The sequence below is a fragment of the Squalius cephalus genome, assembly GCF_949319135.1.
Source record: "Squalius cephalus genome assembly, chromosome: 2".
NCBI lineage: Eukaryota > Metazoa > Chordata > Actinopteri > Cypriniformes > Leuciscidae > Squalius > Squalius cephalus.
This window is the reverse complement of record NC_137123.1, coordinates 48,851,750-48,877,686: the sequence shown is the minus strand read 5'-3', so window position 1 is coordinate 48,877,686 and position 25,937 is coordinate 48,851,750. Positions and strand designations below refer to the sequence as shown.

Sequence of the window (25,937 nt, the reverse complement as noted above, 5' to 3'; positions counted from 1 at the left end):
AACAGTTCAAAAGAACAGCATGTATTTGAAATAGAAAGCGTCTGTAACATTATAAATGTCTACTGTCGCTTTTGATCAATTTAGTGCAATCTTTCTGAACAGAAGCATCCTGTTTAATAGAACAAAAAAATGTAGTGAAAAAATGTAGTGTATGTATGCATCTTGTTTATTTAACGTTCTGTGTTTGCGTAGTTGCCAGTGATCACAGACCTGCGTAACCCATGTCTGAAAGCTCATCATTGGGAAATGCTGGAGGAAATTGTGGAAGCCAAACTACTGGAAGAGCCACTGACTCTCGCCTTCCTGCAAGAACTCAACATCTTCAACTTTGGACCACAAATACAGGAGGTGAGAGAAACACTGAGGCTCTCAAAACCTACTGATCTACTTTCCTAAACAACACTTTTGGGCATCATAGACGCATTCCAAATTTCCATTACATGTTGTCTTGGTGTGCAGCTCACTAGGTTTTGAAGTGCAACCTGACAGGAAGGAGTAAATCAGTGTATAGTTGCTAAAGATTCTTCTTTTAACCTTTATGAATCCTCTTAAACTCTCAGGTGTCAGCACAAGCCTCAGGAGAAGCATCTCTGGAGAACATTCTGAGAAAGGTGATGGCTATGTTTATAATTCTTAATTTATAAAAACAACATTTATACATGTCCTTATATTCATCTTCACACACACTTACTTTTGATAGATTGAGAAATCCTGGAAGACGACAGAGTTTGTGGTGCTTTCTCATCGGGACTCCAAGGATGTGTTTATCCTCGGAGGAACTGATGATATTCAGGTAGGAATGTATTGGATCCATTGTTCACAGAGTTTTCAGATTGTTAAAACATTAGATTTATGTGTAATTATCATTAAATCTAACTTTTCCTCGCTTATTAGTAATATTTGTATTCTGTTTGTGTGAATGTAAATTTTGTAGGTGCTTCTTGATGACAGTATAGTCAATATCGCCACAGTTGCTTCATCACGTTACGCAGGCTCCATCAAGGCCAGAGTAGACAAGTTGCAGAAACAGCTCTTACTTTTCAGCCAGACCTTGGTAATCAGAGTGGTGATCATCAAAAACATTGTTCTTTGTTTTGTTTTGTTTTGGATTAATCAAACATTCTCTATCTCTCTTCTACTGTGTTTCTAGGATGAGTGGTTGGTATGTCAGAGAAGCTGGCTTTATCTTGAGAGTATTTTCAGTGCTCCTGACATCCAGAGGCAGTTGCCTGCTCAGTCTAAGTCGTTCCTGCAAGTGGACAAGTCCTGGAAAGAAATTATGAGGGAGGTCAACCGCATGCCCAATGCCCTTCATGCTGCCACACAGGGTTAGGCTCAGGAAACACACATTAAGCATAGGCAATCTAATATCTACTGTACAACTCAAACGTTAGATTAACACATTTACATTCAAAATTCTTGTCCAGTGTCAAAAAGTTTGTATCTGCAAAATGGTTCACTTTCTAAATGAAAGCTGTAGTTGAAATGCAACAACGAAAAATGGTATAAATTATAAATGACTTTCACCAGTGTTGCCCTCTACTCTGTCTCTCCAGGGAATTTGGATATTTTCCAGAAAAATAATTCACTCCTGGAGGAGATACAGAAATGCCTGGAGGAATACTTGGAGTCCAAGAGAGTTATCTTCCCAAGGTGTCTATGCGCACTCACACACGCACAGCAGTTTCTCATCAGAATGCTGATTTCTCTTGATGCCGTGCCATGACTTTACTCATTTCTCTTGGTGGCTCAGGTTCTACTTCCTGTCTAATGATGAACTGTTGGAGATTTTGTCTCAGACACGAAACCCTCAGGCTGTGCAGCCTCATCTGAGAAAGTGTTTTGATGCAATATCACAGCTGGAGTTCGGCCTGCTTACCCCTACTACACCTGGAGAGGGCGAGACTGGCGAAAAAATACAATACAGTAATGACATCTTAGCCATGGTGTCACCTGAGGGAGAAAAGGTCATGTCTTACATTTTTATTTTATTTTTTTATTACTGTATTTTTTTTTGTTCAGTGATTTATAAAACGACAAAGGATAGAAATATATATGTGTGTGTCTGTGCTGTAGGTGGCACTGGGGAAAGGGCTGAAGGCTCGTGGAAATGTAGAGGACTGGTTGGGAAAGGTGGAGGAGGCCATGTTCTCCTCTCTTAGGAGACTCAGTAAGGCTGCAATTGCTGACTACCAGAGCAAAGCCAGAGTAGAGTGGGTTGTGGCCGGGCATCCCTCACAGGTTTGTGCTCGGCTAGGTGAGATTGCTTGTGTGTGTCTCTGAGTGTATGAGCGATTCTCACCTGTGATTTTCTGCAGGTGGTGTTGACCATCTCCCAGCTCATGTGGTGCAGAGACATGGACAACTGTCTAGAGGGAGACCATGACCACTATCATGCATTACAAGAATTTGAGCTCACCAACTTTGAGGTGACAACATGTTGCTTTCATTGACCAAATTATGTATCTTTTTATGAATGTGTTAGTTACTTTGAAGTTCCCTCGCAAGTAATTTACAGTTTAGGTGAATATATTTGTGGTATATTCATGTGTTTTTTGCATACGTGTGTGTGTCTGTCTGTTTTATCTTTTGTTGTTTGCATAAACAGAGACTGAATTCTCTTGCTGCTCTGGTCCGTGGGAATTTGCCTAGTCTTCATCGGAACATCATCACAGCTCTCATCACCATAGATGTGCATGCCAGAGACATTGTTACAGAGCTTGTCAAAGAGAAGGTTTGTCTGTTTGCTTCATCTTGTCACAGGGATGGAGAAAACGTGGCCTGTATAGATCAGTAATTCTCAACATAGTTCATCAAGTGATAGCATCAATAGCCTTTTCTGCTCTGTTTTAGAAGTCAATAAGCTTATTTATTTATTTTATTATTTTATTAATTTTAACCCTGTTGTCCATGACCATCAGAACAGACCTGTAGTTGTATCAGAATAGGCTGCGACCAATCAGTTGAGAACCACTGCCATACATAATATGCCAATTATTTACCTATGTCTGATAGTTCAAGAGGTTATTGCGTATGTGTTTATGTGTTTGTAGGTGGACTCCAGCGATAATTTCGAGTGGCAGAGGCAGTTGCGGTATTATTGGGATGTGAACTTGGATAATTGTGTGGCTCGGATGGCTCTCTCTCAGTATGTCTATGGATATGAATATTTGGGAGCGTGCCCTCGTCTGGTGATAACGCCACTGACGGTACATATATTCACTTTTTTATGAAGGGGAACAATTATTTTCATCCCATTTATGATGATTTTATACATACTGTATGTTGTATATATGTTTTGAGTTTTGCCCAAGTATATCAAATAATGTAAATAAATTTGAACAATGATGGCTTTAACTTCATTTCAATCAAATCAAGATTAAAAACAAAAGTAGCTGTAAAAAAACCGCACATATTAATTATAGATGCACAATGTAAATGTAGTTATCAAACAACAAATAAAGCTCTGATGGAATTAAAAATCGATTTAGATTTTTTGCCGCTACATTTTAAGTATTAAAATGGTGGCATTTATGCCCTCATGACCAATATCAGTTTGCGTCTTTTCACGTCATAAGAAATACAAGTTTAACAAATACATTTATATTTTTATGCTTGTATAGAAATTTCAGATCTATGTGAGTGTGGTGTGCTTGATTTATCAGGAACATGATTGTACTAATAATGTGTGTGCGAACTGCATATATGTTTACTTTTTTCATTTTAGGATCGATGTTACCTCTGCCTAATGGGAGCGCTGCAGCTGGATCTAGGGGGAGCTCCTGCAGGTCCAGCTGGCACAGGCAAAACTGAGACCACTAAAGACCTTGCGAAAGCTCTGGCAATCCAATGTGTGGTCTTTAACTGCTCAGATGGACTCGACTATAAGGTACTAATCTGTCTCTCTTACAGTTCAACTTTTATTTTCTTTTTTTCCTCATCAATTTGTTAAGCTAGACAACCAGTAAGACCTAGAGATGCTTGTTTTTCTGTCAAATTAGAGTGTATTCATTCATTGCATTTGTCAATAGGAGGCAGCAGAGCTCCAACTGAAGTTCTCTGTACGTTACATGAAAACAACTGTAGACATCTTTCTGAGAGCTTTACCCAGCAGGCTGTCCTTATTTATGGCCAGTGTTTAGTGTTTGCTGGGGGAGTCATATGTCATAAAGACGTTAAAGATTCTGACTAGGCCTTAAAAACTGTCATAGTGTAAAATTGATTTTCCATGTCTAAAGACGTTTCCATTTTAAACGCCAAATATGGGCAAATCCACGGACAACTAACAGGCATTAGGAAGAACGTAAAGAGGGCGCTTAGACGCTTTTCTGATTTTCTACAGTCTTTTGGGGAAATTCCTTATGTCCATCCAAATCATTACCTAGAATAAGGAACACCATCAACAGGAATTCTGGAGCATACAACAATTTGAACCATTTTCAACCATGAGAGACTGCTGCTTGCTCCTGTCTCTCTCAATATGGTGATCGGTGTAGGTTTTGAATTCTTAGTGAGTGCTACTGATCCAGACAACATGAAAGGCTTGTAGAAAGAAGACTGAGTTGATAAAGAGGAAGAATCTAAGACAGGGTGAACAGATGCAACACCAACACATCTGGATTGTTCAGAGGGATTACTCTGTTTCCTATAAAATGATCTTGCTCAAGACAGTAGAAACAAACACGCATTTTACCACTATAATGGTGGGCAGACTTGTGTTTTTTCATACAGCGTTGAGCAAAGATCATTGCCATTGTAATCACTGAAGCTGTCAATTACAATGCGAGGTACACAAGCTGCACTCTTGTGAAAACTCCCATTATAATCAATGAAGCTGTGCACTGAATCTCTTATTGCCATCATGTTTATACTTTGTTGGAGCACTGAAGATAGCAATGTGCTGAAACGTTTGCTTGCTGGTGTCTATTTGTTTTTAACTCACATGCACTTTGCACTTTTTGCACGATGCAATTTATAAAATAAAAAAATGTTTTTGTAGACTTTTTCAGTCTTGAGTGGATCAGTATGCAGTCAGCCACCCTTTTTGTTCATTCTTCAATATACTTTGTTGGTTATAATGAAAGGATTCGCAAGACAGGCATGATTTTTGGCCAATAATCTTGAAATAGCCAAACAGGCTTATTAATCAACCTTGCCAAATTGGCGCTGCAGCATATATATCATAGTCACTGCACTTACAACAATTGCTTACGGTTTAACTCTTATGCATTACCTATAAGGTGAACATATGTAAATGTAATATGTAAATATTCACTCTGTGGCAGTATTATGGTACAAATAGTATGAGTTTTCAACTATTTGTTTATTAATTACTTTAGCTATGTCGTATTGTAATGCTATGTACTACTATATTTTCATTCTAAGCCCTTAGCGGGTTCAGTATTCAGCTTGCTACAAGTGTTATATGGCATTTGTGTGTTCAGATGATGGGGACGTTCTTCAGTGGTTTGGCTCAGTCAGGTGCCTGGTGCTGCTTTGATGAGTTCAATCGCATCAACATCGAGGTACTGTCAGTCATCGCTCAACAACTCATCACTATCAGAAATGCCAAGGCAGCCAAGGTAAAGCACATACACACTCACATATGCATGTACAGTATCATATGCTCAAAGTACTTATACTGGATTTTTTTGCAACTGGATTGTGATTATTTTCTGCAGCTAACTCATTTCACGTTTGAGGGAAGAGAGATAAAATTGGTGATGACGTGTGCTGCCTTCATCACTATGAACCCCGGTTACGCTGGCAGAACTGAACTCCCTGACAACCTGAAAGCCCTTTTCCGACCCATAGCCATGATGGTGCCCAACTATGCTCTTATCGCTGAGGTGTGTGATTAAACCACCTGATCTGATCCCAGTAATGATGATAAACCACACTAGGTGGAGAGGTCAGAGATTGCACTGCTCACCTAATGTGTGTACTCATTAAAAGCTTTTCTCTGTTCATGTGTGTGCGTTAAGGCTAATTCACACTGCACTGACAGACCAATGGAAACAGACACATTCTTCTGGATTTGTTGGATCAGAGTGTCATCAGTCTGAGTCTGTTGCCATTGTTCAGCACTTGTTTTCGCAGATTAAACATTTTCGGGTAATGGAATGTTCGAGAAGTGATGTGCTGTAATCTGGTGATTGTCTGCTTCATTCGACGTCTGTTGGTGCAGTGAGAATTAGCCTTTCCTGAGAGGAAACTGATGTCTTACCACTGTGATTTCCTGTTTGTAAATTTCCACAATTCATTGGTTAGAAAATGTACTTTTGACTTCAATACACACTTTATTCCCTGTGTAAAATGATGAAATGATGAAGTAATTCGGAGCATTTAGAGCAGAGGAGCCTAAACCTTTTACTGCAAAGGCCAAAAATCATATTTGATCAAGTGCTTTAGGCCAAAAGTAAATGTTGCATTATACCTGACTTAAAATCACTTATATACTCTAGATTTCAATTGAAAAATAAAACTTTTATAACTTAAAGATGAATTTGGAATGAACCAATATCAATAGCATTTCCCCCCCTATCCCCCCAATCCCCCCACCCCTTGTGATATATTGTGACAGGCCATATCAAGAAGGGTCACGAGCCAACTTTAGCTCACATGCCCTGGTTTGGGCATCTTATTTAGAGATTTCTTTTTTTTTATAAAAAAAATGAACTTTTGGCAACCTTAATAATAATAATAAATATTAGTATTTTTTTAGTTCACTAGATTTTGTCCAAAGAAAACATACTCTCAAAAAAGAACCAACAGTTTTATGGAACTATTGAAATCTCATCAGAAACCACAGCCTTAGAGGATATCTGTTTAGAGGAGTTGCATGAGTCCTATATAAAATTCTCTTAATATTAGCATGTCTTATCTGACAATACAAACAGTTCTACAGTATCTTTAACCTTAAAACCTCTCTCTCTCTCTGTAGGTGATCCTGTACTCTGAGGGCTTTGAGTCTAGTAAGACTCTTGCTAGGAAGATGACTCAGATGTACAAGCTCTGCAGTGAGCAGCTCTCTCAGCAGGATCACTATGACTTTGGCATGAGAGCTGTCAAATCTGTGCTGGTCATGGCAGGGTGAGGCATTCAGGGTTGATCTCTGCTCTTTTTCTACAGCACAAACACATTTTCACATTACTCAATGAGTTAATCTCACACACTACCGTTCAAAAGTTTGGGGTTGGTACAATTTATTATTTTTTTTTTTTTATGTCCAAGGTTGCAGTTATTTAATCAAACTCTCAGTAAAATATTTTTTTATTGTGAAATATTGTTACAACTTAATATAACTGTTTTCTATTTTCATATAATTTAAAATGTACTTTATTCCTGTGATGGCAAAGCCATTGCTCCAGCCCGTGGTCAGTGTCACATGATCCTTCAGAAATCAATAATTGTGCTGCTTAATATTTTTTTGGAAACCATGACACATTTTTTTCAGGATTTTTTGATGAATTGAAAGGTTAAAAGAACAAAATTATTTGAAATAGAAATCTTTTATAACTTTAAATTAATCAAAAGTGACAGAAAAGACATGTACTGTGTAATGATCTTTCAACAATGAACGTTACATAAATAGCGTAAATCAGTCTTGGAAAGTGTTTGTTTAGGGCTTTTCTAGGCCACTCTTGTCTTCTCACATTTTTATTGTCTTTGTTTTATAAACAAGTCAGCCTTTGATTGAGAATTAATTTGCACATGATCAGTCTCAGTTAGTGATGTGTTTGGGGTAAAGGCCAATAAAATACAGCTATGCAAGAAACCTCTAAGCAGATCATGGCCAACAGGAAGTCTTCTGTGTGTGTGTGTGTGTGTGTGTGTGTGTGTGTGTGTGTGTGTGTGTGTGTGTGTGTGTGTGTGTTAACCTCATGTCACCACTGGCACATTTAATTAGCACTCAGGTTTTATGTGCAGTATAAATTCACATCCTTGTCCCTTTATTACACTGTGTTCTTCAGTGGTTCAAAATGTCTGTCTTTAAATCAATTTGATTTAGGCTACTAAACTATTTACAAGAATATATGAACAGTTGTAGAGTGTTTAAAAATTGAGAGTAAATTTGAGCACCATATTCTGTGTAAATTACTGATATGGAATTAATACAGGCTGTTTAATAGCTTGGATGTATTTTATGATTCCCACAGTACTAATTGGTGCTTATCAAGGCATGAATGACACCTTGAATCATGTGTCATGTGTCTTGTTGAGGAGAGGTGTGAATTGATCATAAAAGTGTGAAAAAATCCCCTAAGCCAGGAAGCAGCCACATAGCAACCATCTAGAAATGACCTAGCAACCACCCTAGCAAAACCACCTACAGCATCCTAATATTGTGGCGGGCAAGCACCACTTACATCATATTTTCCACCCTAGCAACCACATAGCAATGCACTAAAAGCATTCACAGAGCACTCACAGAGCATCGCTTCCATTTTCTTCAGAAAATGTAAAAATCTTGTTTAATTTGTGAATGCCATCTATAATAAAATCTATCTTGTGATGTCCTGTGTGCATGCAGTGTAAAAATACTGAGAGAATCCAATGTTTTTGTGCTGCAAGTTGTGTATTCCTGCTCACATTTTCTGAACAACTGTTAATATGTTATTTATTATGTGTGTGTGGTGTTCAGGTCATTAAAAAGAGAAAACCCTCAGTTGAGCGAGGATGTTGTGCTGATCAGAGCTCTGCGAGATTCGAACCTTCCCAAGTTCCTCAAAGATGATGCAGTGCTTTTCAGGTGACCACAGGTTTTTAATATCGCATGTAAAAAAAAAGGTAGTAAAAAACAGTGATATTTTAAAATAATATTGTGATTTTTTTATTTATTTCATTGATGACAAAGCAGAATTTTCTGCAGCCTTTACTACAGACATCCGAGTCACACGATCCCTCAGAAATCATTCTAATATACTGATTTGGTGCTCAAGTAGTTATTTTTTATAATCAATGTTAAAAACATTTTTGTTGCATAATATTTTTGTGTGTATTATTTTCAGGATTCTTTGATGGAAAAAAAAAAGTAAAAAAGTTCTGCATTTATCTGAAGTAGAGATCTTTTGAAACATTATTAATGAGAGAATAAGTGAGGAAGGACATAACAGAAATCTTTGGACATTTTTTGGTTCCCATGATGAAAACAGCTTATAAATCATACTAAATTTGTTTTTTTTTTAAATGTAAAATGCAGAATGTTTTATTTAAATCCTAAAACACAAAAACCTACATACACACAGTATGTGTGTGTGTGTGTTTGTGTGAGAGAGAGATTATTACGTAGAATAAAATAGCTTTTTCTATCTCATGTGAGTGTACATTATTTAAGTCATATTTGTCAGAAGTACCATCAATTTCTTTAGATATAAAGTAAAAAAATAAAATAAAATTAAAACTTTTAGTAATTCAGTGAAATTAAGTGTGACTTTAAAGTCCAAGGACTTCTCGGGGCTACTATATTTGTGTGTGAATACCCACTCTTTTTTCCCTTAGTGGCATCCTGTCAGACCTCTTCCCTGGCGTCGCCATCCCAGAGCATGACTACGGTGTCCTGCAGTCTACCATTCACTCATCTCTGTGCCAACGCTCCCTCCAGCCCCTCCCATGCATCATAAGCAAGGTCATCCAGCTGTTCGAGACCATGCTGGTCCGCCATGGGGTAATGCTCGTGGGGCCTGCCGGGAGTGGCAAGACTACTGTCTATCGTGTGCTGGCAGACACCTTGGATACCCTGTATCACGCTGGCCACCAAAATCCCTTCTACCGCCCTGTTAAGACCTATGTGCTCAACCCAAAGTCAGTGAGCATGGGCGAGCTTTACGGGGAGGTGAACCCGCTGACGCTGGAATGGCGGGATGGTCTGATGGCGCTTTCTGTGCGGGCAGCAGTTCAGGACTTCAGTGATGACCACAAATGGGTGATCAGTGATGGCCCGGTGGATGCACTGTGGATTGAGAATATGAACACAGTCCTGGATGATAATAAGATGCTCTGCTTGGCCAACAGTGAAAGGATTAAGCTCACACCTTCCATACACATGTTGTTTGAGGTGAGATGCGCAAATGTGCACATGTTCCCCGTTTGTTAAATTCCACATGCATTTCCTGCTTTTAACTAGAGGCTAGTCACGTACGCTTACATGCCATGCTTTTCTCAATCAGGTTCAAGACCTGGCAGTGGCGTCTCCTGCTACAGTAAGCCGTTGCGGGATGGTGTACATTGACCCAGAGGAGCTTAAGTGGATGCCGTATGTTCAAACGTGGCTTTCAGGTTTAGCCGAGAAGGTAAAGCCATTAAAACTCTCTGAGGACTCACAAAGCAGAGTGTTCACATTGTTTTACAGTCACGGAAGCATTAGAAAGAGTCTTAATTAATAGTTTTAAAGGCAAACCTTAAAGAGGTTGGACTTATTGGGCCCTATCTTGCACTCAGCGCAATTGACTTTGTACACCGACGCATGTATCATTCCTATTTTGCACCCGACGCACAGCGGACTTTTCCCTCCACAGATGCACGTCGGTAAATTAGGGAATGAACTTGCGCTCCCGGGGGTGGTTCAGCAAAAAGAGGAGGCGTGTTCCGGCGCAAACGTTCCCTGGTGCTATTTTGCAGTTCCAGAAAACAATTTCGCCACAGACCAAGAAAAACATAGTCTAGTGGCGCGTTCAGAAGCTATTTTAAGGGCGCATGCTTGGCCATAATGTAGCGTGTGCACAACGCGCATACACTTTGCTTCTCTCATCTACACAAACGCAGCAGTTGCCATTTTTGCAAACCATACATAATTACACATGAGGGAAATCATTGTGGTGTCCATGAAGATGTGAAAAAATAGGCATACATCTAGCTTACACATTTACCCAAATTATCATACGCCTGTTTAACCGAAGCTTATTTGGGTGGGTTTCTCCCATCCCCAAACAATGTCACTTTTCTGTCTTTTATGGCCCTGACGAGAACGTCGGTTTCCTCGGATGTGAACCGCTCCTGGCGTGCGCCTGGCAAATCTGCCGTTATAATAGCAATCCACCATGGAACAAACGCGGCTGCTCTTAAAGGGAATGTGAGATGATGCTCTGATTAGTTTATTTCATGTTATGCCCAAACCACACCTATGAGTAATATAGCTACTTCAGACCAACCCATTTTAGATTTGCGTCGGGCGCAAGAGTCATTTATCCCGCCGGTATAATAGCAACAGCGCCCAAGATCCGCCCACAAAGTTACTTGCGTTTCGCGTTTGATACTTGCGTTTCAGATCGTTAAAATAGGGCCCAGAATGTCTTTTAGTTTGTTTGTTTTTTACCATCTGGGAAATGTGTGTGTTTTTCTTTTTCTTTTTTAGATTACAGAGCCTGTACGTGGATATCTGATGGAGCTGTTTCAAAAATATGTGGACAAGGGCCTGCAGTTTGTTTCAAAGCACTGTGTTCAGGCCATTGGACAGGTGGACATTAGTAAAGTCACAACCCTCTGCTGCCTATTGGAAGCGTTACTGTTCAGCAATGGAGCCCCTAACCTCAATATGGTATTTATGCATCATAGCTATCACCAAAATTAATCATTAACATATTTTAGAAAGCTTCTATAGGACGTCTAATTGATAATGTGGTTAAAGACAAAAAAGAAAACCTAGTAGATCTACACTACCCATCTAAACTACTGTTCAAGGTAGTTCAAGGTTTGTTTGTTTTTGAAAGAAAGAAATTAATAATTTTATTTAGCTAGGATGCATTAAATTGATAATAAAATATAATATTATAATGTTACAAAAGACATTTAGTAATGGCTGCTGGAAATTCAGCTTTGCCATCATAGGAATAATAACATTGTACTTTAAATTATGACAGAGACCCCTAGCTAAAATATAAAGGCTATGTACAAAGTCCCATTAATACTATGTGAGCAAAAAAAGTGTTATAATATAAAGACGTGTTATTTGCTAAATTAAATGTCTTTTATACAGTTATTGTATTGAAGTCATAGCAAATAATAAATAAATAAAAACATTATTTGGAAAAAAGTACTTGCATGAAGTTGACTTATCTTTTTTTACCCACTAGTAATGTTTAATTAATAAACCTGAAGAGAAATTCTGATTTATTTGTAACTGAGATATGTTCTTTTCTATTCCATTAGGCATTAAAATAAATTCACATTTACACTTCTCTCTGAATGTTTGGTTTCTCGCCTTTGAGAAAAATGTGGAAATATAAGGATTCAGAGAGGAGTGGGAACTTGAGTTGTAAATTAAATACCACGAATCAAAACCCTGGACTGGCACAGTTCAGAACATTCAGACCCCAAAACTGCTGTACACTCAACACTCTCATATTGACATTCAGTAGTGTCTCATATCAATTTCAGTAGAAATTGCAGTGCAAACTGTTTAATTTATGTGCTTTTGTGTATGTATTTGTAGGAGTCCAGCAAGTTGAGCAATATGTTATGTCAGACGTTTGTGTTCTGCTACCTGTGGGCAGTGGGCGGTAATTTGATTGACAGCCACTGGGACACATTTGACACCTTCGTCAGGCAGCAGTTTGAGGACAACAGTGATACAAAGGTAAAGGAATAAATGTCAAATGCAATGTAATGCATAGGAACATTTCATATACTCTGAAATAATATCTCAGATCACTTTGATTAACCTGTGAAGTATGCTTACATTTATGGAAATTTATCAGTGAGCATATCTGGGAATTTCTATTTTATTGCCTTAATTTATGACAATCATGTTAGCTTTCTAATAGCATTTTGTTCAGGAAAAGACCATTATGTACTACAAGATTTGGATGAACATGTTTAGTTCTTTACAGATCTGCAGCCATAATGTTTTCATAATTTTACTTAATTCAAAAGGTAATAATTTTTTTTCTCTAGTCCCATCTGAATGTATTCTCAATGGCCATACAGTAGCTATTCCTGTTAAACAACTGATGTGGAACATTGAAGACACTGCAAACCTCTGGGCTTTGACCCTGAAAAGAGAACATTGACCTGACTGATAGGTCATTGTAAATTATATATAGCACCTGACTGGTTCAATTCTTTTTATATAGACAGCTGTGTCTTGTCTCGTGTGTCTGTCACATTCATAAATGTGACCTCAGGAATATTTAATGGGAAATAGATTGAAGAAAAACAATATGCCACAGACATTTGTATAAGGATTAAGGGAAGGTGTGTTTATTTCAGAAGGTCGGAATGCAGTGGAGAGTGTCATTATTAGTATTCCACAGAGCAAGACAGAATGATCCAGGGAGGAGGAGGAGGAGGAGGAGGAGGAGGAGGGGGGGGGGAGGAGGAGGGGGGGGAGGGGAGGAGGGGCGAGCAGAAGAAAAGGAAGTGGTTAATTTGAAATGAACAAGGGTACTTGAACCTGCCCTTATAATACAGACTCCCGAAACACATTCTTTTTCTTTTTTCTTGCTATTACTGTTATACTTATTTGAACAACAAACCCCCTATTAATTATTAAATTGAAGCATCTAAGCCTACCTACAGCATCCATCCATCCATCCATCCATCCATCCATCCATCCAAATTGACAAAAATTGGTTGTTGCATCCTTAAAACTGTTTCTCACACACAACTATTGAGAAAACCTGAAATACAGTGCACAAACCATATGGATTACTTTTATTGTGTTTTATGTTGCCGTTTTAGGAACTTGACCTGTCCCCATTTACTTTCATTTCACGAAAAAGAGCATTTTAAATATAATACGTAATTCAGTGAACTCTCTCTCTCTCTCTCAATAACAGTTGCCCAGTGGATGTGATTTGTGGAGCGTATATATGAACTTTGCTACTAAATGTTTGGAGCCATGGGAGAGGATCATTCCCCCCTTTAGTTATAACAGTGAGTTGCCCTTCTTTGAGATGCTGGTACCCACCACAGACACAGTGAGGTATGGATACCTGATGGAAAAACTGCTGTCTGTTAATCACTCTGTCCTCTTTACTGGCATCACTGGAGTGGGAAAGGTAAGACGGGCATATGTTTAATGTGATGTAAGAGTGTGTGAAGCAGTAAAGTTGTATGTTTCGTCACTAGAAATTGCTTACTAGGCTTATTGTGTGTTTTAGTCTGTTGTGGCACGGGCATTGTTGAACAGTGTCCAGGAAAAGGCAGGTTATGTCCCCGTCTACATCAACTTCTCAGCCCAAACTTCATCAGCCAGAACCCAAGAGATCATTGAGTTAAAACTGGAGAAGAAGAAAAAGAATATACTTGGTAAGGGGAATTTAGATACAATTATGGCAGGTGTGTAAACTGCCATACTGAAAATCATCTGTGTGTTTATGTATCTCAGGTGCTCCTGCTAATAAAAAGATTGTGGTGTTTGTGGATGATCTGAACATGCCAAAGTTGGACAGTTATGGCTCTCAGCCCCCTATAGAGCTACTCAGACAGTTCCAGGACTTTCATGGTTTCTATGACAGAGAAAAGTTCTTCTGGAAGGAGATACACGTAAGCAACCCAGACACTTACACATAGAAAATGGAAACATGACACATGAGAAATATTAACAGATTTGTCCTTGTTTGACTTTACTGGCCTGGCATGGGAATTGAAAATGATTTCTTATTCAAAACCGGTTTTGTTTAAAAGGAAAAATAAATAAAAATAAACAGTGTAGTTTGAATGAAGTTCAAATTTCTGTTTAGTTCGATTCTTGAAGGTCAGAATTCTTCATGAGAACGCTGGCTGGACATAACACTAAAAAGCTCCCACAGTATTACCACAAAACAAACAGACAGCACAGCCACTGTAGTCTAATTTGTGAACTCTCATGAGCCACTTTTTTTAATGAATCTTGCTCACAAATCCTTCACAGTCTCATGACTCACTTGGACACCTTGAATTGATCAGAATGGATCTTGACTAAGTTTTTGTAATGTCAAAATAAACTCTTATATGTACTTAAGTCTCTGTTATGTGTATTTAATGAGATTTAAATCTGTCTAATTACTAATTGGTGTGGATTTTGGAGGTTTATTGTAAATACATATTATAATTGTTTACTAGAACCAGAATTGTTACCTTTCTTAAGATTCCCATCCCTAATCCTGGGCAACTGCTGTGAGACCAGCAGTTTGCGCAGAATCCTCAGGAACCACAATCCAATTTTATCAAGTGTTTTAATCGTTAAACATTTTCTCACTCTCTGCCTTCTCTCTATCGGGATAGAAAATAATGTATGTTGTAATATTTATTATATAATGAGCGGCACTAATTCTTGATGTTTGAAGTAGCTGCTCTCATTTGATTGTTGTCTCACCTCGGGAATGATGCTTAATTATGTATTTTTCACACACCAGCATCAAGTAAACCCTCTGCTTGTTGAACACACACACTCATACACTTGTACAAACAAAGATAAAAGTGCATAATATAAACAAGGACAATTATGCGATTTGGCAAGGTTACAGAGAAATATGGTGATCTGAGACATTGCAGTCGACCTCATTACTCATCAATCTCAAATATGAGTTACAATAAAATAAAAGACAGAAATATGACATGAGGAAAGAACCCGCTGAGGTTTAAAAGGATGATTTGTGGTACTTAATTTAGCTTTGCCCTTGGAGAAACTGATTTGGTTAGTGTAGCTCTTTGGTTGCTGAATATGACACTGCTTTGACACAGCAACATTTCCTGAATGATTTTTCTGTCATTTGATAAGAAATTGATCATTAAGTTTCTAGCTGTCAAAAGGCTCTTTTAATTTGGGTTGTAATCAATATTACATTAATTTCTTCTAGTAAAGGTTTGATGAGATTAGTGGAAGTGTCAAAAAAGTTAAATGATGTCCCTTGGATATTTTTTCATATGCACTTATTCACCATCTTCTGTCTCCTTCTCCTCCCTAAAGGATATGACTATAGCCGCAGCCTGTGCACCACCTGGTGGAGGTCGTAACCCTGTGACTCCTCGTTTCATCCGCCACTTCAGCATGCTGTGCCTCCCAACGCCCTCTGAGCACAGCCTCAAACAGATTTTTAAGGTCAGACATATGGTAGCACTCATTTTGAATGAACATTTTTCTTTTAAAAGTCAACATGAAATCAAAATTGACCTATTTACTTTTTTTTTATGTTCTTGGTCTTATTGTGCTTGAGTCACCGGTGCACATTATTCCAAATAAACGTATCAACAAATCAATAACTTGCTCTGCATCTGAAACAACTGTCCTTTTTAGTTGACATTATGATTTCCAACCACCTGGCTCCATTCTGTATGTAACATCCAGTCTTGTCCCTCTGGATAAAATCAAGTCCTGCTCTATTTTATTTTATTTTTCTCATTGAATAACCTGTTTCATTCAGAAATATGTCACATATACAGTATGCATGACAGTCAGTGGGTAGCCAGCACTGTTTCATGTTGACTTTAAAGCTGTTGCATGCTGTGCCAGTCTGTTGACTTAGAAAAGGCAATGATCTTGAGCCAACTTAAGCTGTGTTCCCAAACCTGGTGAGCTGCCTACCTAGACAGCATATTAAAGCTGAAAGTATACTTCACTTGAATTTACAGCTGTTTGAAAAGGTAGGCAACACTATTAGTATTCTAAGATACCAATATCATTTGTTGGCCAAAATTTAAGGCAGAATTTCATATCCTTCTCAGATAAGTCAGTACCAGAATGCATTGCGACAATATTTTTCTTTTTCTTCAAGATGATGGATGAGTTGAGAAAAATGTATTGTATTCAACACTGAATAATAATGATAAAAAAAAATATTTCAATTAACTTGGAACTGTTTTTCCAAATATTTATTGTGTTACAGTTACTACCTTTCAACAACAAATACAAGACATTTCTGAGCCTTTTGTTTTTAAGAACACATGTAAAGTTCTGTTCTGTTCCGTGATGTTGCAAGTCAATCTAGCTGTTTTTGAATTCATATTATGTGAACATTCCTTAAGAATCCCTTAAGCGTCTGAATTGTGTTCAGTAGGCATGAGCCTTAACCTGCATAATTGGGCTTCCTCATTAAGACAACCCACCGACTAGATGAGTTTTAAAATATGCAGTTTTCCATATCTCTAGTAGCTTCCTATATAGAAAGTTGACTGCAGAGTAGCTCATTAGGATATGGAGCTGTCCATGGTTCTGAAGCCACAGCCTGAGAGCTGGAGTTGTCCATGGTTTTGAACTGACAGTCTAAGCTCATTAACTGGTCAATGCTGGAGCTGTCCATAGTGGTAAAGGTCTTCAGACAAACTTTAGGCTTAGAAATATTACTATCATAAACTCTATGCTTGCTGCGCACACTGACTTCTGTTCTTATATGTGCATGTTTGTAGGCAATTTTAGAGGGTTTCCTCACTGAATTTCCCACAGCAGTGAAGCAGGCAGCTGACAACATTGTGGATGCTGCTGTTGAGATCTACCATCGTATGAGTGTAGACCTGCTGCCTACACCAGCAAAATCTCACTACGTTTTCAACCTTAGAGACCTCTCTAAATGTGTGCAAGGTAAGAGAGACAGACAAGTGTACAAACACACATCTTCAGAGACATTTTAGACATTTGCAAAGAATTTACCAAGGCTGCCATTTATATATATATATATATATATATATATATATATATATATATTTATATATATGAAGAGTTTGGTTCCAAAACGCGATAAACGCCATTTTTAAAAAAATTGAGTTCCCGCAAAAATCTGTATTGTATAGGGTCGGTATTGAAAAGTCCATTTTAAATTTTACGTAAAATGCGATATCCGCCGTGTTATTGTCATGTTTTCTCCCTTTCTTTCCAAACCGCGACAAACGCCAGTCTCGTTTCTCTGCAGAATGCGATAGATCCGCTCTCAACCAATCACAGCGCAACATTCCACGCATTGTAAACAGTAACGGCGGCTCTTTGAATACACCCGGCATCCTAGTTTTTCCCATCTACTTTGTACTTTTTGATCAACAAACAAACAAAAAAAGTAATAATTTTGACGGCATTGATGAACCTGTGGTGGTTTCTGCGGTAGGGAAGAAACGTAAGCCATCGAAATCTAATCATTTACGTGAGGAGATTAAGAAGATGTGGCATGCGGGAGGAGGAAAAATGCAGACTGTTGCTTGTTCTCACACGACAGCATCAAACTTCAGTCACACTGACACATTGACCCCAGGGGATCTTTTAAAAAACTTTCAATTGTTTTACTCAGTCAACAAAATCTGAGCAGGACATTTTACAGCTGATCGCCGTCAAAAAAGTTCAGGAGGTATTTCCTAGCGATGGCTGATTGAATGCATTTTTAGTCCAGTGCCTGTATTATAAGATATTGACCGAGTTCAGAGGCTGTCATATGTGGATCAACTTACTTTGTTGTGTATTTTCAACAGTTTCAATATGAAAAATAACTTTCATATTGATTGAATGGATTAATTGCATTTTGGAAAAAAAGTGTCATGAATTTATTGCATTTTGGGGGAAAGATTACCCGTTTTTATAATAAATCTTTGAAAATCAAAATCTGGATTTGAATTTTTAATGTTATTATAACCTACAGATGCTATGTGAAAGTTTGAAACAGAAAATAGTGGTTTTCATCTTGCCACTTTCTTGGTAAAGAAAACACATTTTTACTCAAATTAATCAAAATGGATTTATCGCGTTTTGGAACCAAACTCTTCATATATATATATATATATATATATATATATATTGTAATAACTGCAGTTATTAAGCGTGGGAGCTGAGTGGAGCTTAAACTACGCTATTTACTTTTTCTAGGCTAATTACTAGCGCGAGCTAGAGCACTCATGTCCCATACACCGCTCGACCATGAGTGTCTCAGCAAGTGAGCATCAGTAGCACAAACCAGCAGGAGGCAGTACTGTCATCTTACTCTCTCTTTTATTCAGAACAACAGAATAAGAACTGCACAGGCAAAACCCCATCTTACACATCTCTTACCACGACGGTGAGAACCACATTTTTACATAAAGCAGTAAATGAACCAAGAACACTCAAACTAACTCAAACATAAACACACATAACTTTACTAACACAAAAACCCAACCATCTTGCTTAAATAACGCATAAATCAACCCCCAACAAACAAGTACCCATAATGCACCCAGCTGCTAGAGCTGACTGCCAGGTCATTACAATAACCCCCCCCCAAGAGGGTTAGTGTCCCCACAACCCTAATCTCCCACAACAAAATCCAACAAATGTCCCGGTCGGCGTCGAACACGCTTCGACCTCCCTGGTGTTCTACCCCCAGCGCCAGGCTCAGCCCTGAGTCCGTTATTGTCCATCTCGGCGCTGGGAGTGGATTTTGGGGAGCCTCTCTGGCTTCCATCAGTCTTTTGCTCTGGAACCAGTGGGTGGTATGGTGCCAACCGGTCCTTATGAAGCACCACCCGTCTACCCCGTCCCGGCATTCGGACCCGGAAGACAACCTCAGAAATTTTGTCCAGAACCTCCCCGGGTCCCTGCCAATGATGAGTCAGTTTTGGTGACAACCCCCGCTTCCTCTGGGGGCAGAACACCCACACTCTGTCCCCTGGTCCAATCATAGGCCCATGGGCCCGGGCATCGTATGCCCGCTTCTGGCGAGCTCCAGCGTCCTCTAGAGCCTCCCTGGCCAGTTGATGGACCGTACTCAGACGCTCCTTCAATTTTCTGAAATAATCCAATTCTGGCCCCCCAGCAATCTCCGGCTCGGGGGGAGACCCGAACACCAAGTCCACTGGTGTGCGGAGCTCCCTCCCAAACATCAGTGCCGCCGGTGTGCACTGACTCGACTCTTGCACCGCTGTCCTATATGCCCACAGGACCAGGGGCAGATGCTGGTCCCAGTCTCTCTGATGCTGACTGGTCAAGATGGCAAGTTGGGTGGCCAGGGTGCGGTTGAACCGCTCAACTAATCCATCGCTTTGCGGGTGGAGGGGAGTGGTTCTTGTTTTCTTCACCCCTAATCGCTGGCACACCTCACTGAACAGTCGGCTCTCAAAATTGCGCCCCTGGTCACTATGAAGTTCGTCCGGCACCCCAAACCGGGCGAACATCTCGTCCACCAGTCGCTGCGCCGTCGTGGAGGCACTCTGATCCGGCACTGCATACGCCTCTGGCCACTTCGTAAAATAGTCCATAGCGACCAGGACAAAGCGATTGCCAGCCTCTGTGATGGGAAACGGACCCAAGATGTCCACCCCGATCCTCTCCATAGGCGCCCCGACTAGGTACTGCTGCAACGGCGCATGAGAGCGTTGGCTGGGTCCCTTCTGTGCCGTGCAAATATCACAGCAATGAACGTACAGCTCTGTATCTTGCCGACATCCCGGCCAGTAGAACCGCTGCCGCAGTCGCCGCACTGTCTTGGAGTTCCCGAAATGACCGGCTCCAGCTGCCCCATGAACCCAACGGAGGACCTCCGGCCGCAAAGCGTGGGGAACCAGGAGTTGCAGGCGGTCGATGCCCCCCCCCGGTGCCTGCCACCGCCTGTAGATCACGCCTTCGTGGAGCTCCAGGCTGCCCCACTGGGAATGAAGTGTCTTGATCTCAGGCCCCTGAGAGGACACAGCTGGCCAGTCCGGACGGGTTTGGGCCTCCAACCAGCCCCTCACCTTCACCAGAACGCGATCATTCGTCTGATGTTGCCTCAGCTGCTCAGTGGTGAATGGCTCCCCATCTCCCCCACTGCCACCCGGCCTTACTGCTGCCGACGATGGCCCCAGACCTCGTTCTTCCTGGCGACTGCAGTACCGACATTCGTCAGCAAAGCATGGACGTCTGGAGAGGGCGTCAGCGTTAGCATGCTGCCGCCCTGGTCGGTGCTGGACCTCGAAGTCATACTCTTGAAGGATCTCCAGCCACCTTGCCACCTGACCCTCTGGCTGGCGGAAATTCAACATCCAAGTGAGGCTAGCATGGTCGGTCCTCAGTGTGAACCTGGTGCCCAGGAGGTAGGGCCTGAAGTGACGGACCGCCAGGACCACTGCTAACAACTCCCGCCGGGTGACGCAGTAATTTCTTTCTGGGCGACTGAGGCTGCAACTATAATAGGCCACCACTCGCTCTCCATTCTCCCCCCTCTGAGATAGTACGGCCCCGACCCCCACGTTACTGGCATCAGTGTCCACAAGGAATGGTTGGTTGGGGTCAGGGTAGGCCAGGACAGGAGCATCGATGAGAGCGGCTTTTAGCTGTTGAAAGGCCACAGTGCAGTCCTCTGACCACCCAAATCGCCGGCCCTTGTTTGTCAGCTGATGTAAGGGGCTGGCGATGGTTGCAAAGTCTCTGACGAACCTCCTGTAATACGAGGCCAGACCCAGGAAGCTCCTCAGCTCAGTGATGTTGGTTGGTGGGGGCCAGTCCCTCACCGCGGCCACCTTTGTTGGGTCAGTAGCCACCCCGCTCTCACTGACCACATGCCCCAGGAACAGTGTCTGGCGGGTGAGCATGTTGCACTTGGCCGGGTTCAACCGCAACCCAGCATTACGGATGGCTGTCAGGACCTCCCGTAAGTTGTGTACAGCCTGGTCAAAGTCTCTGGCATGGACTAACAGATCATCCAAGTAAACCACACAGCGGGTGCGGGGGATGTCTTTAAGGACCCGCTCCATCAGCCTCTCAAAGGTGGCTGGGGCATTACACAGTCCAAAGGGCATCACTTTAAACTGCCACAGTCCTTGCCCTATGGTAAATGCAGTTTTGGGCCGGGCCTCTGTCGCCAGCTCCACTTGCCAATAACCGCTGCGCAAGTCCAAAGAGCTGAACCAACAGGATCCAGCTACATAATCCAATGCATCATCAATGCGCGGCAGTGGGTATGAGTCCTTGCGGGTGACCGCATTTAGTTGCCGAAAGTCTACACAAGGGCGCCACCCCCCCGTTTTCTTCCGCACCATGACCATGGGTGCGGCCCAGGGACTGTCTGAGGGCTCAATAATGCCATTAGCTGCCATTTCTCTGATCATTTCTTCAGCAGCCTGGCGTTTGGCGAGAGGCAGTCTATGGGGGCGTAAACGAATGGGGGCAGCGGGGCCAGTGTCAATGTGATGCTGCACCAGAGCTGTTCTGGTACAATCCTCCTCTCGGGCAGCAAAAATGTCCACAAAGTCTCCCAATAAGCATTGTAACTGCTCCTGCTGTGGTACACTCAGATGCTCACTGCTTCGCCGCCCCAACTCCTCAACAGCAGCAACAGTTTCAGGTGACGTGGGGGCGGATGGAGAGTGGGGTGGTAGTGACTGAGATGCACTGGTCTGAGCTGCAATAGTCCTCGGAGGCTCACCTTGGGTCTCTGCAGCTCTCGGGTGGCGGTTGGGGGCCGGAGCTTCTCCATGACGGCCCCGGCCCAATCGAAGCGGCACGGTCTCGTTACCTAGGCATAGGGCGGCCCCTGGCACATCGACACATGCTCCCCAGCGGGCCAACAAGTCCAAGCCCACAATACACTCATCTCTGATATCGGCGAGCCAGAACTCGTGGCTCGTCTGGCTCATCCCCACCACCACAGACAGCAGCTTCTTTCCAGGCATTACTGTCCTTTCACCTGTGACGGTGAGCAGTTCGGTATTGGTGGGGGTCCAGTCCTTCGGAAGAGGACCGGCAGTTTCCGACAACAGTCCTTTTCGTAGTAAGCAAATGGTGGACCCCGTATCTACCAGGGCGCTGCAGGGCTGCCCATCAACAACACAGTCCAGGTACAGTCCTCTGGCAAAACCGCAGCGCCCTACGGTAGGGCAGTCGTAATGGAGGGGTGTTGAAGAACGGGGTGAGGGTCCCCTCACTGCCTCACTCCGAGGTCGTTTCCCGGGGGTGACGTTGCCCTGGGCCGGGGGCTTGGGGCAGGGCAGTCCCTGGCGAAATGCCCCGGTTCTCCGCAGCGGTAGCAGCGGTCTAGCCTCGACCTCCGTCGTGGGGTCGCTGCTGGTTGAACACGGCTGACCTCCTCCTCAGTTCGGACCCCGTCCCCCTCCCATTCGGCTGCTCTCGTCAGATGACGCCGGAGTGGAGATTGACCTGTCGCCGTCCCATCCTGTAGCACATCCTCAGCTCGCTCAGCCTCTCTCAGCGCCTCACTTAGATCTCGGGGTGACAACAGGCGGACATGTTGGCGGAGCCGCTCAGGTGTAAGACCCCGCAGAAAAGCATGGAGGCTCAGCTCTTCCCGTGCTGCGGCCTGGAAGGTAGGGTAGCCCTTCCGGGCGTAAACCCGGATATCAGCGGCGAAAGCGCCCACACTCTCTCCCTCGCGGCGACGTCGGTTATTCAGCTCCTCCCTGCTCTGTTCTGCGGAGATTCTCTGCCCGAAGCGGCGGTTGAGAGCAGCGGTGAGGGCCTGGAGATCACGCCGCTCCTCAGGAGACAGATCGATGAGGACCTGGAGCGCGGAACCCTCCAAAGCGAGGGCCAAGTGAATCGCTGTCTCCTCACAGCTCCATCCATCGTGGAGGGCGGCCAGGTCGACTTGTGCCAGGTAGGGCTCCAGGGGCGTCAACCCGCTATATCGTGGCAGCTTGGCAGGCGATCGTGTGAGGGGGCCTGGCCGGCCATTGGTTTGGAGTGTCGGTGTGATGGATGGAAATTCATTCTGCCTGTGACTAGGAGAGCGGTACACTGTCCGGTGTACACTAGCGCCATCAGGCCGGTGCGGAGCCCTGCTCCTCCGCGTCGTCTCACTCGTCAGACGCTCTAGCATGATGCTGTTCTCTTGAATGGCACGCTCTAATTCGCCTATACTTTGCTCCATAATGGCGTCTTTGAAACAGCCTAAATCCCACTTCTGACACCAATGTAATAACTGCAGTTATTAAGCGTGGGAGCTGAGTGGAGCTTAAACTACGCTATTTACTTTTTCTAGGCTAATTACTAGCGCGAGCTAGAGCACTCATGTCCCATACACCGCTCGACCATGAGTGTCTCAGCAAGTGAGCATCAGTAGCACAAACCAGCAGGAGGCAGTACTGTCATCTTACTCTCTCTTTTATTCAGAACAACAGAATAAGAACTGCACAGGCAAAACCCCATCTTACACATCTCTTACCACGACGGTGAGAACCACATTTTTACATAAAGCAGTAAATGAACCAAGAACACTCAAACTAACTCAAACATAAACACACATAACTTTACTAACACAAAAACCCAACCATCTTGCTTAAATAACGCATAAATCAACCCCCAACAAACAAGTACCCATAATGCACCCAGCTGCTAGAGCTGACTGCCAGGTCATTACAATATATATATATATAGCACCTTTAACCAAGGCGCTGAACAATTTTTAAGCTAAGTGGTACATTGAAAAGAAAAGGCTGAAGGAAGAAGGTACGTTTATTGGGCAAGGGTGAGTAAGTAGGGTGGTGCTACAGTGAGAACAGAGGCTATGGCAGGGTTGGGCAAGCAAGCAGAGTCCTGACCGGGGGTTACGGGCTAGGATACGCAGTGGGATGGGCTAGAGTTTTAAGGGAGGAGCGAAAACTGCGTAGTGTAGGGGACTGTTTTATATGGAGTGGGAGTTTATTCCAATGAAGAGGAGCCAGGAGGGAGAAGGAACGGAAACGGGATTGGACACAGGGCGAGGGTGGGACCGAGAGGGACAGCAGAGATTGAGAGCGTAAGGGACAGGAGGAAACATAGTAGGTGATAAGTGCAGCCAGATAGGGTGGGGCAAGACCATGGAGGGATTTGTAGACTAGGGTAAGGAATTTAATTAAGCAGCGAAAGTAAACAGGAAGCCAGTGTAGCTGGTGGAGAAGAGGGGAGGTATGAGAGGAGAGGGGGAGGTTGAATATAATACGGGCAGAGGCATTTTTAATTTGCTGTAGTGGTGTGAAGGCATAGGAGGGAAGGCCAAGAAGGAGTGAGTTGCAGTAATCAAAGCGGGTGAAGATGAGGGCATGAACCAGGGAGTTTAGTGGCAGAGAAAGAGATGGAGGGGTGTGTTTTGCGGTTGTTGAATAGGTGGAATCGACAGGTGCTTGTAGTGGCCGAGATATGATCAGCAAGGGAAAGGGCAGCGTCAAAGATGAGGCTGAGGTTGCGAGCAGAGTTAACCAGAATGAGGGACAGGGGAGGAAATGAGATGGTGGGGGTGGGAGGGGGGGAAGAAGGGGAGGGGAAAAAAGGATTTCGGTTTTTGATGGGTTGATAAGGAGGTATTGGCGAGCCATCCAAGATTGGATTGCAGTCAAACAAGCAGTAATATGGGCAGAGAGGTCAGGGGTGAAGGAAGGGAAGGAAAATAAAATCTGGGTGTCAATAGGAAAGAAACGGTTGGGGAAATTGAATGAAGAAATTAGAGCTTTAAGAGGTGAGGTGTACAGAGAGAATAACAAGGGTCCAAGGACAGAGCCCTGGGGAACACCAACAGTCAGAGGGGAGGGGGGAGAAGTGAAGCTGTTGAAAGCAACAGCAGAGGTGCGGGAAGATGGGTATGAGTGCAGCCAGCTAAGGGGTGTTCCAGAAATGCCGAGGTTGGAAAGGGTGGAGAGGAGAATGGGATGATCGACTGTGTCAAAGGCAGAGGAGAGATCAAGGAGAATGAGAATTGAAGAGAGGCCAGCATGAGAGGAGTTGGCCAGATGATTCTGGACAGTGAGGAGAGCAGTCTCCGTGGAATGGGAAGGACGGAAACCAGATTGGAATCGTGGGTAGAGGGAGTTGACGGATATGTATTGTGATAGACGTATGTGAACTAGGCGCTCAAGGAGTTTTGAAAAATATGGAAGAAGAGAGATTGGGCGGTTGTTGGCAGGGCAGGCAGATTGGGCGGTAGTTGGCAGGGCAGGCAGGGTCGAGAGTGTTTTTTTTTTTTAGCAGTTTATAACAGTAACAATTTATAAATTGCACACAAATCACAATGCATCCATAACTCATAGCCTTTTTGTCCAGAGTATTTGGCAACTTGAGTCTAGTGCTTAAATACACCAAGGGCTTGTAAAGAGCTTCT

The 25,937-nt window shown here is 42.7% G+C and overlaps 1 protein-coding gene across 1 annotated transcript in view; it reads left to right on the top strand.

Annotated features, from left to right (window-relative positions):
* dnah6 (dynein, axonemal, heavy chain 6) overlaps positions 1 to 25,937 on the top strand; it is a 94,372-nt gene that overhangs the window by 13,926 nt on the left and 54,509 nt on the right. The window contains exons 19-43 of the mRNA XM_079850561.1: positions 193 to 348; positions 561 to 611; positions 701 to 793; positions 935 to 1,054; positions 1,151 to 1,328; positions 1,557 to 1,653; positions 1,754 to 1,967; positions 2,077 to 2,241; positions 2,319 to 2,429; positions 2,609 to 2,734; positions 3,054 to 3,209; positions 3,728 to 3,889; positions 5,445 to 5,582; positions 5,682 to 5,849; positions 6,944 to 7,092; positions 8,645 to 8,752; positions 9,502 to 10,057; positions 10,170 to 10,292; positions 11,354 to 11,536; positions 12,431 to 12,574; positions 13,776 to 13,997; positions 14,100 to 14,247; positions 14,327 to 14,484; positions 15,890 to 16,021; positions 17,326 to 17,497. Of these exons, the coding sequence (XP_079706687.1) occupies positions 193 to 348; positions 561 to 611; positions 701 to 793; positions 935 to 1,054; positions 1,151 to 1,328; positions 1,557 to 1,653; positions 1,754 to 1,967; positions 2,077 to 2,241; positions 2,319 to 2,429; positions 2,609 to 2,734; positions 3,054 to 3,209; positions 3,728 to 3,889; positions 5,445 to 5,582; positions 5,682 to 5,849; positions 6,944 to 7,092; positions 8,645 to 8,752; positions 9,502 to 10,057; positions 10,170 to 10,292; positions 11,354 to 11,536; positions 12,431 to 12,574; positions 13,776 to 13,997; positions 14,100 to 14,247; positions 14,327 to 14,484; positions 15,890 to 16,021; positions 17,326 to 17,497 (4,030 nt within the window). The remainder of the gene's footprint in view (positions 1 to 192; positions 349 to 560; positions 612 to 700; positions 794 to 934; positions 1,055 to 1,150; positions 1,329 to 1,556; positions 1,654 to 1,753; positions 1,968 to 2,076; positions 2,242 to 2,318; positions 2,430 to 2,608; positions 2,735 to 3,053; positions 3,210 to 3,727; positions 3,890 to 5,444; positions 5,583 to 5,681; positions 5,850 to 6,943; positions 7,093 to 8,644; positions 8,753 to 9,501; positions 10,058 to 10,169; positions 10,293 to 11,353; positions 11,537 to 12,430; positions 12,575 to 13,775; positions 13,998 to 14,099; positions 14,248 to 14,326; positions 14,485 to 15,889; positions 16,022 to 17,325; positions 17,498 to 25,937) is intronic.